The sequence below is a fragment of the Hyperoodon ampullatus genome (assembly GCF_949752795.1).
Source record: "Hyperoodon ampullatus genome assembly, chromosome: 5".
In the NCBI taxonomy this organism is placed as follows: domain Eukaryota; kingdom Metazoa; phylum Chordata; class Mammalia; order Artiodactyla; family Ziphiidae; genus Hyperoodon; species Hyperoodon ampullatus.
The window spans coordinates 91,001,517-91,016,906 of NC_136918.1; the positions used below are offsets into that span (position 1 = coordinate 91,001,517).

At 35.8% G+C, this 15,390-nt stretch overlaps 1 protein-coding gene across 2 annotated transcripts in view; it reads right to left on the reverse strand.

Moving 5' to 3' along the window:
* DZIP3 (DAZ interacting zinc finger protein 3) overlaps positions 1–15,390 on the reverse strand; it is a gene marked incomplete at its 3' end in the record, with an annotated part of 115,101 nt that overhangs the window by 18,158 nt on the left and 81,553 nt on the right. For both annotated transcript variants that reach the window (XM_079705532.1, XM_079705531.1), the window contains 5 exons: positions 12,671–12,836; positions 11,081–11,176; positions 10,804–10,931; positions 4,350–4,418; positions 1,806–1,902 (listed from right to left, as the gene is read on the reverse strand). In XM_079705532.1, the coding sequence (XP_079561658.1) occupies positions 1,806–1,902; positions 4,350–4,418; positions 10,804–10,931; positions 11,081–11,176; positions 12,671–12,836 (556 nt within the window). The remainder of the gene's footprint in view (positions 1–1,805; positions 1,903–4,349; positions 4,419–10,803; positions 10,932–11,080; positions 11,177–12,670; positions 12,837–15,390) is intronic.

Below are 15,390 nucleotides of genomic sequence, written 5' to 3' on the forward strand. Positions count from 1 at the left end.
CCACGGCATGTGGGATCTTCCCGGACCGGGGCACGAACCCGTGTCCCCTGCATCGGCAGGCGGATTCTCAACCACTGCGCCACCAGGGAAGCCCCAGAACATTAGTTTTTAAACTTGCATATGCACTGGAATAATCTCAGAAACTTAAAAAAAATGATGTCTTGGTTTCAGAGATTCTAATTTAATTGATACTAGGTGTAGCCTGGGAAACGGATTTTTAAAAAAATTTCTGAATATCTTTCTTTTTATGTCATTGATTTTTTTTAAATAAACATTTATTTATTTACTTTTGGCTGCGTTGGGTCTTCGTTGCTATGTGCAGGCTTTCTCTAGTTGCTGCGAGTGGGGGCTACTCTTCGTTGTGGTGTGCAGGCTTCTCATTGCAGTGGCTTTTCTTGTTGTGGAGCACGGGTGCTAGGAGTATGGGCTTCAGTAGTTGTGGCACGTGAGCTCAGTAGTTATGGCTCACGGGCTCTAGAGTGCAGGCTCAGTAGTTGTGACACATGGGCTTAGTTGCTCTGGGGCATGCGGGATCTTCCTGGACCAGGGCTCGAACCTGTATCCCCTGCATTGGCAGGTGGATTCTTAACCACTGCACCACCAGGGAAGCCCCGAAAAGGCATTTTTAAAAGCGCTCAGATAACTCTATTATGCAGCAAGTGTGTTTAAGAACACTCAAAAGAAGTCCTGCTATTTGATTTTATTTTTAATTGATGAAGGAGTAAGAAAACAATCAGACCCTATAGGACTATGCTGTCCAAATGGGCCTTGGAGGTCATCTAGGCCGATGTCTCTCCAACAGTGGGAATCCCTTCCAACTATTATTGATGCATGGTCATTTGGCCTCTGTTTTTTCCTATTGATCACTCAATATTCACTGAACATAGCTCATTATACTCTTAGATAGTGAAGATTATCTTAGATAGTGAAGATTATCTTAGTGAAGATTATTACTCAGATTATTAATTCTAAAATTAATAATGGAAGTAGAAAGGAACTTTCTGATTAAAAGCAGTAAAAAACAAAGTCTACAAACTTGAACTCTTAAGGTAATCTGAGTTTTTTTTTTTTCCAGTTAAATTTAATACTCCAATACTTTACTGTCCAGGGATTTTTGGTGCAGATATCACCCCTTGATTGTGGAGCTCTGGATTTCAGAGTACTCTGCCAAAAAATATACCTTACCATGACAAAGGTGAGGTTTGTAATGCTTTTAATGTCAACGAGTGCTCCAAAATTTGAGTTTTATTGTATATCAAGTTTGGTTATCTATAAATAAAAATTACATACATACATACAATCACATTTCTTTTGAGAGATCCTAGCTGTGGTGTTCTAACATAACTTAGAAGAAACTGAATGCCTTTCTGGGGGAAGAGGTAAGTTGGTTTCCGACACTGGAATGTATGGTGTGTATGTGTTTTTGGAAGATCTATGTAGTTAAATAGCAAAGAAAGGAGATATTATGGCAGCAGTGAAATGTTATTCTTAGAATTTTGGCTTAGCTGGATTAATGAGAATTTTCTAAGATGTCTATATTTGCTATACATACTGAAGCAAAACAATTTCTTGGAGTCATTTGGGGGAAAACAACATAAGATCATCAATCTTCAAGTAAAAATATACAAAATGCCAACAAGTCAAAAAAGCACAAGAGTTTGAGCTGTGTTTTTCTGGCTGGTCCTCAGATGTCTTAATTCTGTTTATTCAAAAAACAATCTTTTAAAAATTCTTTAGTATACCAGTACACAAGTAAAACTTCATTCCTCAACCCCATCTCTCTCTCCCTCTTTCTTTTCTTTTACCTCAGCTGTTAAAGCTCTGCTAGTTTCTGCATTCAGTTTGTTTAAGTATGTTTTAATTGTGCTTTCCAGATTATGCTTCTCCATTTCCCACTGAGATCTGAAATATATGATAAAGAGTCAGTAACACTGCAGCAAGGACAGACTTTTCAACCTTATTCAGGAGGCAGACAGATACAAGCTATTCAATGAATAGGAAATGATTTCCTGGAAAGTATACAGCATATAAAAGCAACAGAAGACATTACGTAACTCTTACTGTTACCCTTTACTATCATGAATGTGGAGGGTTTAAAGTTGTCATTTAAACCTTGGTTCTGAAATCAAATTGTCTGAAGATGAATCTGACCTCCACAACTTATTAAATGTGAAACCATGGGCAAGTTACTTCTCTATACCTCAGTTTCCTCACATATAAAAATGGAGAAAATTATATTACTTACCTCAAAGAGTTGTTGTGAAAATTCATTCAGATAATATACATAAAGCACTTTGTGTTTGGCACATACTAAGTACTAAATAAATGTTAGCTATTATTATTAATAAATTTTACAAAAAATAAAGTTTCTATAAGCCTTTTTGTGTCCTAACAATAGCAACCACAAAAGTTTTTATTATCCCTGTCATAAAGCTAGGTCACCATATTAAAATATTTTACTGTTTATCTCAGTGCTCACATTCAGTACCTCAGAATGAAGACAATTCCCAAAGCTTGAGAAGGAGAGAAGGAGATGATGATAAGGATATTATTTATGAAGGACATTATGGAAAATGGCTACCTATGAGGTTTCTCTTTTTCCTATTCCATTTCAGCTTCCACTTGAGCCCCAGAATGCTAGAGCATACAAACCAAATTATGTTTCTAATGAAAGCAATTAATTGGACGTATAACATTTTTGTAATAAGGACTTTCACAGAGGCTTTCCTCAATGTTTTATTATTAGAAACAGCTGGATGCTTGAGTACCTGACAAACATTGATGAGAAGCCTGATAAGACAATATGTTGTTAATATCAATAAGGCCAGATTATTTTGAGGGAAAAAATTATAAAATATTCAAGGAGTCAACAAAAAAGAATTATGATGCCACTGAATACTGTGCAAAACTTGCCTACGAGAGAAAAAATAGATGAATTGGACTTCATCAAAATCAACTGTGCTTCTAAGGACATGATCAAGGAAGTGAAAAGACAACCCACAGAATGGAAGAAAATATTCGAAAATCATGTATCTGACAAGGAACTTGTAATCCAGAATATACAAAAAACTCTTAAAGCTCAATAGTTAAAAGAGAAACAACCCAATATTAAAAATAGTCAAAGGAAGTAAATGGACATTTCTCCAAGTAGATACACAAATAGCCAAGAAGCACATGAAAAGATACTCAACATAATTAATTATTAGGAAAATGCAAATCAAAACCAAAAAGACATACCACTTTACAAACACTACAATGGGTGAAATAAAGACAGATAAAATAATAAGTCTTGGTGAGAATGTGGAGAATTGGAACACTCATCCATTCCTGCTGGGATTATAAAATGGTGCAGTCACTTGGAAAACAGTTTGGCAGTTCCTCCAAAAGTTAAACAGAGTTTACTGCATGTCTCAGCAATTCTACTCTTAGGTATATACCCAAGAGAATTGAAAACATATGTCCACACAAAAATTTGTAGACAAATATTCATACCAGCCTTATTCATAACAGCTAAAAAATGGACACAAACCAAATGTCCATCAACTGAGGAAAAGGTAAGCAAAGTGTGGTATATCCATACAATGGAATATTACTTGTCCATAAAAAGGAAGGTGCTTTTTATGGACAAATACATGCTAAAACATGATGAACCTTGAAAACATTATGTTAAGTGAAAGAAGTTAATCAAAAGAGGCCACATATTATTATATGATTCCTTTTATATGACATGTCCAGAATAAGTAAATCCACAGAGACAAAAAAATAGACTAGTGGTTCCCAGAAGCTGGGGGACAAGAGAATGGGGAGTGACTTCTAATGGACCCAGGGTTTCTTTTTAGGGTGAAAAAAATGTTCTGGAATTAGATAGTGATGATGGTCGTACACCTCTGAACATATACTACAAACCAAAGAATAGTATGCTTTAACAGGGTGAATTTTATTCTATGTGAATTAGATCTCAAAACAGCTATTATAAAAAATATGTAAATCAGAACAAAACTTACCCAGTTTCATAAAGCAGTCACACTTAGTAGTATTGATTACAGTAAAGAAAAAAGAATTCATAAGCCCTAGTTCCTGACAGTAGTTTGTTGTGGCACCACAACTTTGTTGATTTAATCACTCTCAGCAGTTTTCCAGGGCCAGAGGCAAGGTGAACATTCCTCCCTATTTGCCTAGGACACTTCCAGCTTTTATCTGTTGTCCCAGTGTAATTATTAATACTTCTCAGTATCATGCTCAAAAGTGCCCTAGTTTGGATGACAAGTTATATGGCTACCTTAGCCAGAATATGCTGAGTGTAATCCACAGTTTCAGAGAGGGTGCACTCAACCAAAGCTGTTTGTTACCTTTTCATAGAAAGTTGCTCTTTAAGGTTCTTGATTTCATTATCTTTAGCATGGCTCTGACGCTGTAATCTAAGAAAAGAAGAAAGAATGCCATAAAATGTTAGAATTTATTTATCATTAACAGTCAGAACAGCCCTACTTGTAGCTGAGGAGGGACTAAGTATATCCATTTGGGGCCATAAATCTTGAGCCTGAAAATAACTGGACTCCTCTACCTTATTCTTCTAAGATTTATCTTTCTTACATCTGATGTCCGATTTACTGACTTTACAAAGAAAGAACTAAGTTCTAACCCTGAAAATTAGAAAGCCAAACTGAAGAGTTATATCATATCCCCAGCTCAATGACTCAGAAAAATGACTTTAGCTCTTTATTCTTTAGTTTACTCACTAGAAAACAGAGATGGCATCTTGTGATGTTCTAGGCCTATGGTGGGATTGAGAACTTCAAATTCCTTAAAGAGATAGTATATCAAGTCATGCAAACTATTAAAGACTTAAGTTCTGAAAGAAATCAGATCTTAAATACAGAAGCAATGAGGATGTGTACAAATAAGAATTTTAATTAAAACTATACATTATGGGGCTTCCCTGGTGGTGCAGTGGTTGAGAATCTGCCTGCCAATGCAGGGGACACGGGTTCTAGCCCTGGTCTGGGAAGATCCCACATGCCGCAGAGCAACTAGGCCCGTGAGCCACAACTACTGAGCCTGCGCGTCTGGAACCTGTGCTCCGCAACAAGAGAGGCCACGACAGTGAGTGGCCCCTGCTTGCCACAACTAGAGAAAGCCCTCGCACAGAAACGAAGACACAACACACCCAAAAATGAATAAATAAATAAATAAATTTATTTATTTATTTATTTAAAAAAACCCAAAAAAACTATAAATTATAACAGGGGAGTCACTCACATGACCTAATCAACAGAAGATTGGGTAAAAATTTTGTATACATCAGAAAATGTAACCCATGATTAGCTTAATAACCGACATGCCAAAAACTATTAAAAGAAATGCAAAGTAATACTTTTGGGGTTGACATATATTCACATACCATTTTTGATGTTCCTCCCTTGTGCTGCATTTTTCTTTACCACCTGTTAATCTGCTTCAATATGAAGAGATTTATAGCAAAAGCACATTTCTCTTTAAGTCTCTGATATGTTCAGACACTTGGGATACACACGAGTTTTGGTTTATATAAACTATGGAATGATAAAGCCTTAAAACAGTAACGTTACATGTTGGCTGGACTGCTCACCACTAGATTTCAGAGACCACCTACTTACGTTTAAGCTTCTTGGAAGCTGTAGAGACTTACAATGAATGTTGTATTGGACTGATAAATGCAATGAAAAGAAAACAGGTCTCTTTAGATACAAAAGAGATCATGTTCTTGAGTAAAGAATAAGAAATACAAGCTTTGTTTCTGTATACTCTACAGGAGTATGTAGAGAGAATTGAAAAGTAAGTTGTAAGATTTCTAAGACTGACATCTTTCTTTCCCATGTACTTCATTATTTTACCCAGCTCTAGTTTAGAGTGGGCGATAAGAACTGACAAAGCTGATCGGGAATTCAGAAGACTTGGATTCTTAAGTAATAGAGGATAAGGTAGGCATACCATCCTGCTCATATATGAACCAGCTATATATGTTCAGGTAGTCATAACCAGTTAGTCCTATTTTTCTCATGAAAACCATGACAGGGTGGGATTAGATTTTGTTCTCTAAAATGTCTAAAGTTCTCAAGCTTACTCTGGCTGGCTATGAAGTTTACTATATAAATTTTATGGACAGCAGTTTCTTAACATTTATTAAGTATTGTAATTTGTGCAAAATATGTCATTTTTGTATGTCTTCTTTATTAACACTGCAATTATCATCAATATATTGACCAAACATTTACTGTAGTATTGGCATTGAATTAGGCCAAAAAAGATGTTTTTGCTTCCAAATAAACAAGATGTTCTAAGATGAAAGAAATCAACATTTTACAATGAAAGAATATTTATATTTTTATCACATGCTCTTGGGACATGACCAGGTGAATTAAACAGAGAAAGGCTCAAAAGCTTATATGAGAATACACGCAACATTCATGCTTTCCTCTCTGGTCTGAATGCCCTCTGCCTTTTCTCCCATCTCACCCTATGTACTACCTAGCTTAGGTACAACACTATGTCTTCAATGAAGTTCTTCCTTATCTCAACATCAAAACTACTCTTTTTACCCCACAATATCCCTATTAAATACAGCTCCATTTGACAGTTATTTATATGCACTTTTTCAAAAAGTTAAGCTTTTTCAGATAAACACAGATTCACATGCAGGTGTAAGAAATGATACAGACAGATCCCATGTACCCTTTATCCACATTCCCCCAATGCAACATCTTGCAAAACGACAGTATAATAACCCAGGATGTTGTCAGTGATACAGTTAAAGATAGTGAACAATTTTATCACCACAAGGACCCCTTATTTTGCCCTTTTATAGCCACAGCCACTTCCCTCCCTCTTCCATCTCCTCCTTAAAACCTTGGGACCACTAATCTAATCTATTTTTCATTTTTATCACTTTGTCATTTTTGAACTATTTGAAATTTTGTCATTTCAAGAATGTTACAGAAATGGAATAATATAGTGTATAAGCTTTGGGGATTGGTTTTTTTCACTCAGCACAATTCTCTGATGTTGGCACGGTCTGTAGTGATATCACCATTTCATTCCTGAGGGTGGTAACTTGTGTCTTCTCTTTTTTTGTCAGGTTTGCTAGAGGTTTGTCAGTTGCATGGATATTTTCAAAGAAACAGCTCTTTGTTTCATGGATTTTCTCTACTGCTTTTTCTGTTTCCAATTTCAATATTTCCAATCTTTATTATTTCCATCCTTCTGCTTGTTTTGGGTCATTCTGCTTTTCTTCTTCTGGGTTCTTGAGGTGGGAGCTTGTATTGTATTATACATTTGAGACTTCTCCCCTTTTCTAATGTGTACATTTAGTGCTATAAATCTCAGAACTGCTTTAGCTGTGTCCCACAAACTTTGACATATTGTATTTTCATGTTAATTCAATTCAACATATTTTTTATTTCCCTTGAGACCTCTTCTTTGACTCATGAATTAATTAGAAGTATATTGTGTAGTTTCCACGTGTTTGCAGATTTTCCTGTTATATTTCTGTTAGTGATTTCTAGTTTGTTTCCACTGTGATCTGAGACATGCTTTTCATGATTTCAATTCTTTTAAATTTGTTGAGGTTTGTTTTATGGCCCAGAATATGGTTTATCTCGGTATATTTCCTGTGGGTACTTGAAAGCATATGTATTCTGTTATTGTCTGGTGAAATGTTCTATAAATATCAATCAGATCCTGTTGCTTGATGGTGTTGTAGAGGTCTTCTATTTCTTCTTTCAGTTCTGTCCGATTTTGCTTCATATATTTTGAGGCTCTGTTGTTTGGTATGTACACCTTTAGGTTCTTATGTCTTCCCAGGGGACTGATCCTTTTATCATTATGTAATGTCCCTCTTTGTCTCCAGTTTTCTTTGCTCTGAAGTCCATTTTATCTGATATTAATAGAGCCACTCCTTCGTTTTTGATTAATGTTTACATGGTATATATTTTATCATCCTTTTATTTTCAACCTACTTATGTTGTTGAAACTGAAATGTATTTCCTGTAAACAGCATATTGTTGGATCACACTTTTTTTGTTTTGTTTTTAAAATCTATTCTTCCAGTCTCTGTCTTTTAATTGATATATTTAGACCATTTATACTTAAGGTAATTATTGATATGTTAGGGCTTAAGTCTGCCATTTTATTATTTGTTTTCTGTTTGTTTCCTCTGTTTCTCTTTTCTTACTTTCTTGTGGGTTACCTGAACATTTTTTAGGATTCCATCTTAGTTTATTTATAGTGTTTTTGAGTATATCTCTTTGTGCAGCTTTCTTAGTGGTTGCACTAGGTATTACAATATGCATACATAGTCTACTGGTATTGATCTTTTCTTACTTCAGGTGAAGTGTAGAAGGGCTGACTCACACTGCTTTGCTGCTGTACAGTAGAGAGAGGCAGGAGCTCCCTGTTGGGTGCCTCTGGCACCAGCTGGGGAAAGCAGGGGAAATGGAGTACCTCCTGACCCCAGGGTGGAGATTCAGCTCCCCATGAGAGCAGGAATAAAACCTAGTATTGACTAGTCCCACCTTGGATCACTTTGTTAAGTCTTGTTGATGTTAGGTAGAGGTAGAGGCTTAGCTCGCAGCTGGACCATATTGATGCTATCCTGGCAGAGAAACTGGAGCACCCCTTGCTTCCACTTGGTGAGGAATGGAAGATTAGCTACCTGCTCAGTATTGCTACCCCAGCAAGGGAATCTGATTTCTGCCATCTTTTGTCAGAGTGCAGTACCTGTGTCCAGGGGGTGGTGTGGGTCTAGTGGTGTTTGGTTGGAGTAGGTGGGTAGTGCCCAAAAGGTTTCATGTTATTATATCTTCCTTTCCCTGATCCTCTGGCTAAAGGGAACAGACTTTTCTTGGCACTTTAGTGCCCCCCTACCCTGTGCTTACTGACAGTTGCATGTTGGAGGTTTCTGCAGTGCCCTGTCTAGGATACATGGGAGGCAATTTAAAAAAAATCACTGTCACAGGGCTTCCCTGGTGGCACAGTGGTTGAGAATCTGCCTGCTAATGCAGGGGACACGGGTTCAAGCCCTGGTCTGGGAGGATCCCACATGCCGCGGAGCAACTAGGCCCGTGAGCCACAACTACTGAGCCTGCGCGTCTGGAGCCTGTGCTCCGCAACCAGAGAAGGACGCGACAGTGAGAGGCCCGCGCACCATGATGAAGAGTGGCCCCCGCTTGCCACAACTAGAGAAAGCCCTCGCACAGAAACGAAGACCCAACACAGCAAAAAAAAAAAAAGAAAAAAAAAAAAATCACTGTCACATCATTCTTTCAAGTTCCAAGGTTTCTAGACAGTCTGCTTTCTTCTACCTTTCAGAGTCTTCCTATGTTTGTTGTGTTCTATCCAGGGTGTTTAATTTGTTAAGAAGGAAGACTTGCAAGTAACAGAGCTACTATATTTTGGTGGAACTGGAGGTCCCTCTGTTATATGTAATTTTAATCCTCTCATATTAATCTATACTTTCCACTAGCTCACAGTTAATGTCTGATATGTCTTGGTATCCTTTACATGTGCCTTACATAATCCTTTGCATACTGTGGGAACCTGATAAAAGTTTGGTGAATGTTCAGCACTGAATGTTCCTTGTGTGAAGACATATGCATTCCCTAAAGTGGTCTGTTTGTAGTCTCACACATACAAGGGAGTCTGGGTAAGGTATCAGAGTTGAAGAGGGATATCTCAGATAGCAAAGGAGAGAGGCAGGTCATCTGCATGGATGGCATTACTTTTCTGATCTCTGATATTATATAACATATTTATGGATTGGTCATTGTCTTTCAGGCTAAAAGACAAAATTTTGAATCCTGAAGTGTGGGCTCTTAAGTGATTTCAGTCAGTTTAATTTGTCCAAGCTATTTTAGGTCCACAAACCTGAAAGTGTTTGCAACTGATACCATGCTGCCAGAGCTATGGCATCCTGTTCTTCCTAAAAACCTGTTCAGGTTGGATGAAATGTTATGTGGGAGAAAATTTAAGACCAAAATCTCTGCCTAATATTTCTCCAATTTAACTATTGACATCTTGGACTCCTTACACTAAGATATTCCCTAGAATCTGTCTATTTTCCCTATTAGCAGTCTAGGAACTGCAGTGGATTTCAAATTAGAATCATGGATGACTGGTATTTAGTGGTATTACTGTTTATTAAAATAATGTGTCACAAATTATATTACTATTTCACTTCAAAACGGTTTGAGGCAGTGGTTAGTATAAACAGAATGGAGCAGGATACTCATTTTTCCTTATTAAATCAGAAATTTTAGTCTCAGGCATTTTTAATACTTGAGGTTATAAGAGAAATGAGATTGATGGGGTGAAAAGATTCTCCAGGAATTTGATTTGTTTCCAACCTCTTGCGCTTAGGACACAAATACTCTCAGAAACCAACGTTAAAATGTATGAAAGTGAGTCAGTGATGTCTTTGAGAATGTACTTACCATATGCTATAAAGAAACAGCCAATCATTAGTCACATTTTTACAAATTAGAGTCATGACCTGAAAGCTAATTATCATTCTCATGTAATTCTATTATCTTCACACTTATTCAGCCAATACATGAAAAGCTTGATATTTAGAGTGAGCAGTTGCTTATTTCTCAATCCAGCTGGCAAGGCAAAATATAGTGGGTTTTTAAGTAATTGCAGTCCTGTGGTTGGCATTTCCTAATGTGCAGTCACAATGCCACCTAGTGGCTACATAGATTATCTTTTAAAGGATACTGTTCATTATGGAGCAAACCCAGAATTTTCGTCTATCAACAGATTTGCACTTACTTGGACACCTTATTGATTCCAAAAGCCACTTGTTGGTTAAGAGATGAGATGATTTTATCTTTCTTTTTAATCTGCATTTGGTTTTCTTGCCACCGAAAAGTCACTGTTTTCAATTGTCTTTTGAAATCCTGATCAATGAAAAATATTATTTCAGTTAATTCGGTTCAAGCCACCAGAAATTTAAAGAAAAAACTGGACTCTTTAAAAATATATACCATTAAATTGAACATGTGAAGTACCTCTAACTTGCCTCAGATATAATGGCAAAAATACTTACTTCACACTGATAGTGCAATTTACAAAGCTGCCGTTGTCGAGCAAGCTTTTGCTTCTCAGTTTCTCCATATTCTGTAGTTACCTTGTTGGTTGAGCCCTATTGAGCAAATGGAATATTCATGTTTTATTTTCCTCTTTTAAAAAGCACTAATATTATAGAAATTTAAAGGAAAAACACTACTATTATTGTTATTTAAAGGGGATTTAAGTTGCTGTCTAACTCATACTCATGCATTATAGGTTTCAATGCAAATACCACTTCTCTGATTAGTTTAAATAAACCTACCTCTCTCCAATTACAGCATTCACTAAACAATACCATAGTTACTTGTCTACTGCTGCTACTACTGAATAATGTTATCTGTATGCTTACGATTTTAAAAGCATTTTTTGTAATGCTTTTATTGTCATAAGAACCATATGAGGTAGGCACTACTACTTTAGAGATGATAAAACTGAGTAACTTGCCCAAGGTCACACAGTAAGTGAAGGAGCCAGAATTCTAAACTCAGGCAATCTTAACTGCTAAACTACTTAATTATTACCTTAGTAATTATCACCTTAGGTTAATGTTCAACTTCTCCACTGGATTATAAACACTGTGATCACAGGGACCATGTCTTAGCATAGCTCTTGACACAAAGTAAGTGCTAAGTGTTTTTTGAATAAATGAATGAATAAACATTTTTCAAAAGCTGTGTGACACTTTCGTTCTATTTTTTGAGTTCTTATAGCTGTTGGATGAAAACCAAAGGCCCCACATTTAAACTTTAGTGTGACATCCAAAGCTTAGAATATGTCATTTCAGTTAAAATATATGTATATATTTTAATTAGAAAGGAGACAAAAAGGCATGACAATTATACTAATGTACTATCAGCCAGGGAATTGTTTGTACTAACTGTATCCTTAGATATCAACATTACTATATATTATATATTATTATACTTAAACCATGGAACAGGTTATCATATATTACCTCAGTACAGAATTCTCATGGGTAGGTTAAGCAAGTGATTTTTTTTTTTTAAAAAACAGCTTTCTATATGTTTTGTCTCATTAAGTGCTCTGCTGAGCACTTAAATCATGTTCATATGCACCTTCATATATAAGTACATCATTCCCAGCACTGACTACCACCAGGAAAGGAACCAAAAAATTGTTGTTCGTTAACATTTTTTGTAGATATTTCATGGTAACAAAAAGGTTTAACTTTTTGAAAAATGAAAGTAGATTTGCTTTATAAAACTATTTTTCTCATGAAATTTAATCCAATGGGATTATGCCAGGGTATTTTTTTCTTCCTTGTGGTATTTGAAAACTCTTTATAAGGAATGCATTTGTAATCAACTCTGCCCAATACTTAAAACCAGGAAATGGTCTGAGGACTGAGGTGAAAAGTTTCAGTTCCTAGGGTTCTTTTTTATGTCAGCCATCCCTCTGTCCCTCCTTTCCTGTTTTTTTTTTTTCCTCAGAAACACAACATAAATCACTAGGTTAACATGCTGTTCAAAGAGTCATGGGGAAAAAATGGTTAACAATTGTTCTGGAAGAAGGAAGGCAGGGCTGTATCCTCTCAAATCAGGCTTACCTGCTCTATCATGTCCAGAATATGCAGTTCATCCAGGCTATAGAACTTGTCTTCAGTTGCAGAATCTTCTTGAACATCACTTGCATCATCTTTCATAAATCCACTGATTGAGTATAGATTTGCTTGTTCTTTCTTCAACTGCTCTTCCTTACCTATCATATTTGTACTATAGTGGTGACATAATCAATGTGATCTTTTATAATTGTATAGTGCTTTTCATCTAAGCCATTATTTCCCAAATTAATATTGTACTGGTCTCATGAGATGCTCAGATCAGAAGGGCTCATAGTCAAAGAAAGTTTGGACAGTGGTCATACTGTGTATTTCTTTTGAAGATTCACAATGAATTTTAGCATATTTCAGGTAGCACTCAACTGAGATACCTATTCTGTTCATAGCAGTGTTTTTAAGAACTATCAGAACATGGAGTTCACTTTTCAAATTTTAACTATTAACATCAGCTACTTTGAGAAAGAATACTTTGGGAAATATTGACAAGCATGTCTACATCTTCTATATTATTTAATCATCACATCATTCTTGACAAGTAGGTTGGTTTAATCAACTTCAGTGCTTAGGTCCCATGTACATTTAAATAAAGGGCTGCAAACAGCAATATAAAGTAGATTAAAATGGAGGTTTCTTTTGTAACAGGACTTTTAAAAAAAACTGTAGTGATAACAAATTTCAGTAACTAGGAACCACTGAGAAAACAATGAAAATATTACATGTACAATGGCAATTAACTCATTTTTATACCTATGTCTAAAATTTAAATGCATGCTACTATCATTTCAGTTGGCCCACTATTTAGCAGCTATGAATTTCCTTCCTAATCTCATTGAACAATAACAAGAAATAGCACTTTTATTTACAGCATGATATGTATTACTTAATTTTATAAGTGAAAGAAAATTATTTTTATTTTATTATTAGAAAGAAAATAGATAACTCCAGGATGCATTAGTACTTATTTTAGGCCACTGAGACCTAGAAAAACAATGATATCTAATGCTTATAGAATAACTTGTAAAACACTATAAAACAGTCATTAGGTATCACTGAAGTATTCTAGACTGACTCAAATATTTTGGAAAGTTCAATGAAGTAAACTGCTTGTGTAGACCACAGTTCCAAAACCCAATCAGTTTTCCATATTGCTTAAAAAGCTGTTAAAAAATTATATTTTTCTGACACCCCAACACTGTAAAAATATGAATCTGTAGTTTTGAAAAGCTCCAAAAGACTATTTCTAAATTTTTAAAGTATGATAATAGCATTGTGATAATATAGAAAAATATTCATCTCTTATTAAAGAGATGCAAACTGAATCATGTAGAGGTAAAATTATATGATGTTTGGGACTGAAAACATTCAAAAAAGAACAAAATGTTAAGGGAAAAATGAAGCAAATGTGGAAAAACAGTGATAACTGTCGAATCAGGATGATAGGTATACATACAAATGTAGATATGTTATTCTCTTTACTTTTGTGTGTATTTGAAAATTCTCATTTAAAAACAAAGCTCGCTGCATGATTTGATGATCATCCAGGTTTGGCTCTATGCTGTAAGTCAAAATGAGCAAAATGACTGATAATACTGTTTCATTCTTTAGTAACTTATTTTTATGGTATCTAGACATAGCATGAAAAAACACAAACACACAAAAAACTATCGGAGAGGGCAGACAGCAGAAGCAAGAGGAACTACAATCCTGAAGCCTGTGGAACAAAAACCACATTCACAGAAAGACAGACAAGGTGAAAAGGCAGAGGGCTATGTACCAGATGAAGGAACAAGATAAAACACCAGAAAAACTAAATGAAGTGGAGATAGGTAACCTTCCAGAAAAAGAATTCAGAATAATGATAATGAAGATGATCCAGGACCTCTGAAAAAGAATGGAGGCAAACATCGAGAAGATGCAAGAAATGTTTAACAAAGATATAGAAGAATTAAAGAACAAACAAACACAGATGAACAATACAATAACTGAAATGAAAACTACACTAGAAGAAATCAATAGCAGAATAACTGGGGCAGAAGAACGAATAAGTGACCTGGAAGACAGAATGGTAGAATTCACTGCTGTGGAAAAGAGTAAAGAAAAAAGAATGAAAAGAAATGAAGACAGCTTGAGAGACCTCTGGGACAACATTAAACACAACAACATTCGCATTATAGAGGTCCCAGATGGAGCAGAGAGAGAGAAAGGACCCAAGAAAATATTTGAAGAGATTATAGTCAAAAACTCCCCTAACATGGAAAAGGAAATAGCCACAAGTGCAGGAAGTGCATAGAATCCCATACAGGATAAACCCAAGGAGAAACATGCCGAGACACACAGTACTCAAATTGGCAAAAATTAAAGACAAAGAAAAATTATTGAAAGCAGCAAGGGAAAAATGACAAATAACATACAAGGGAACTCCCATAAGGTTAACAGCTGATTTCTCAGCAGAAACTCTACAAGCCAGAAGGCAGCAGCATGATATATTTAAAGTGATGAAAGGGAAGAACCCACAATGAAGATTACTCTAGCCAGCAAGGATCTCATTCAGATTTGACAGAGAAATCAAAAGCTTCACAGACAAGCAAAAGCTAAGAGAATTCAGCACCACCAAACCAGCTCTACAACAAATGCTAAAGGAACTTCTCTAAGTGGGAAACACAAGAGAAGAAAAGGACCTATACAAAAAAACCCAAAACAATTAAGAA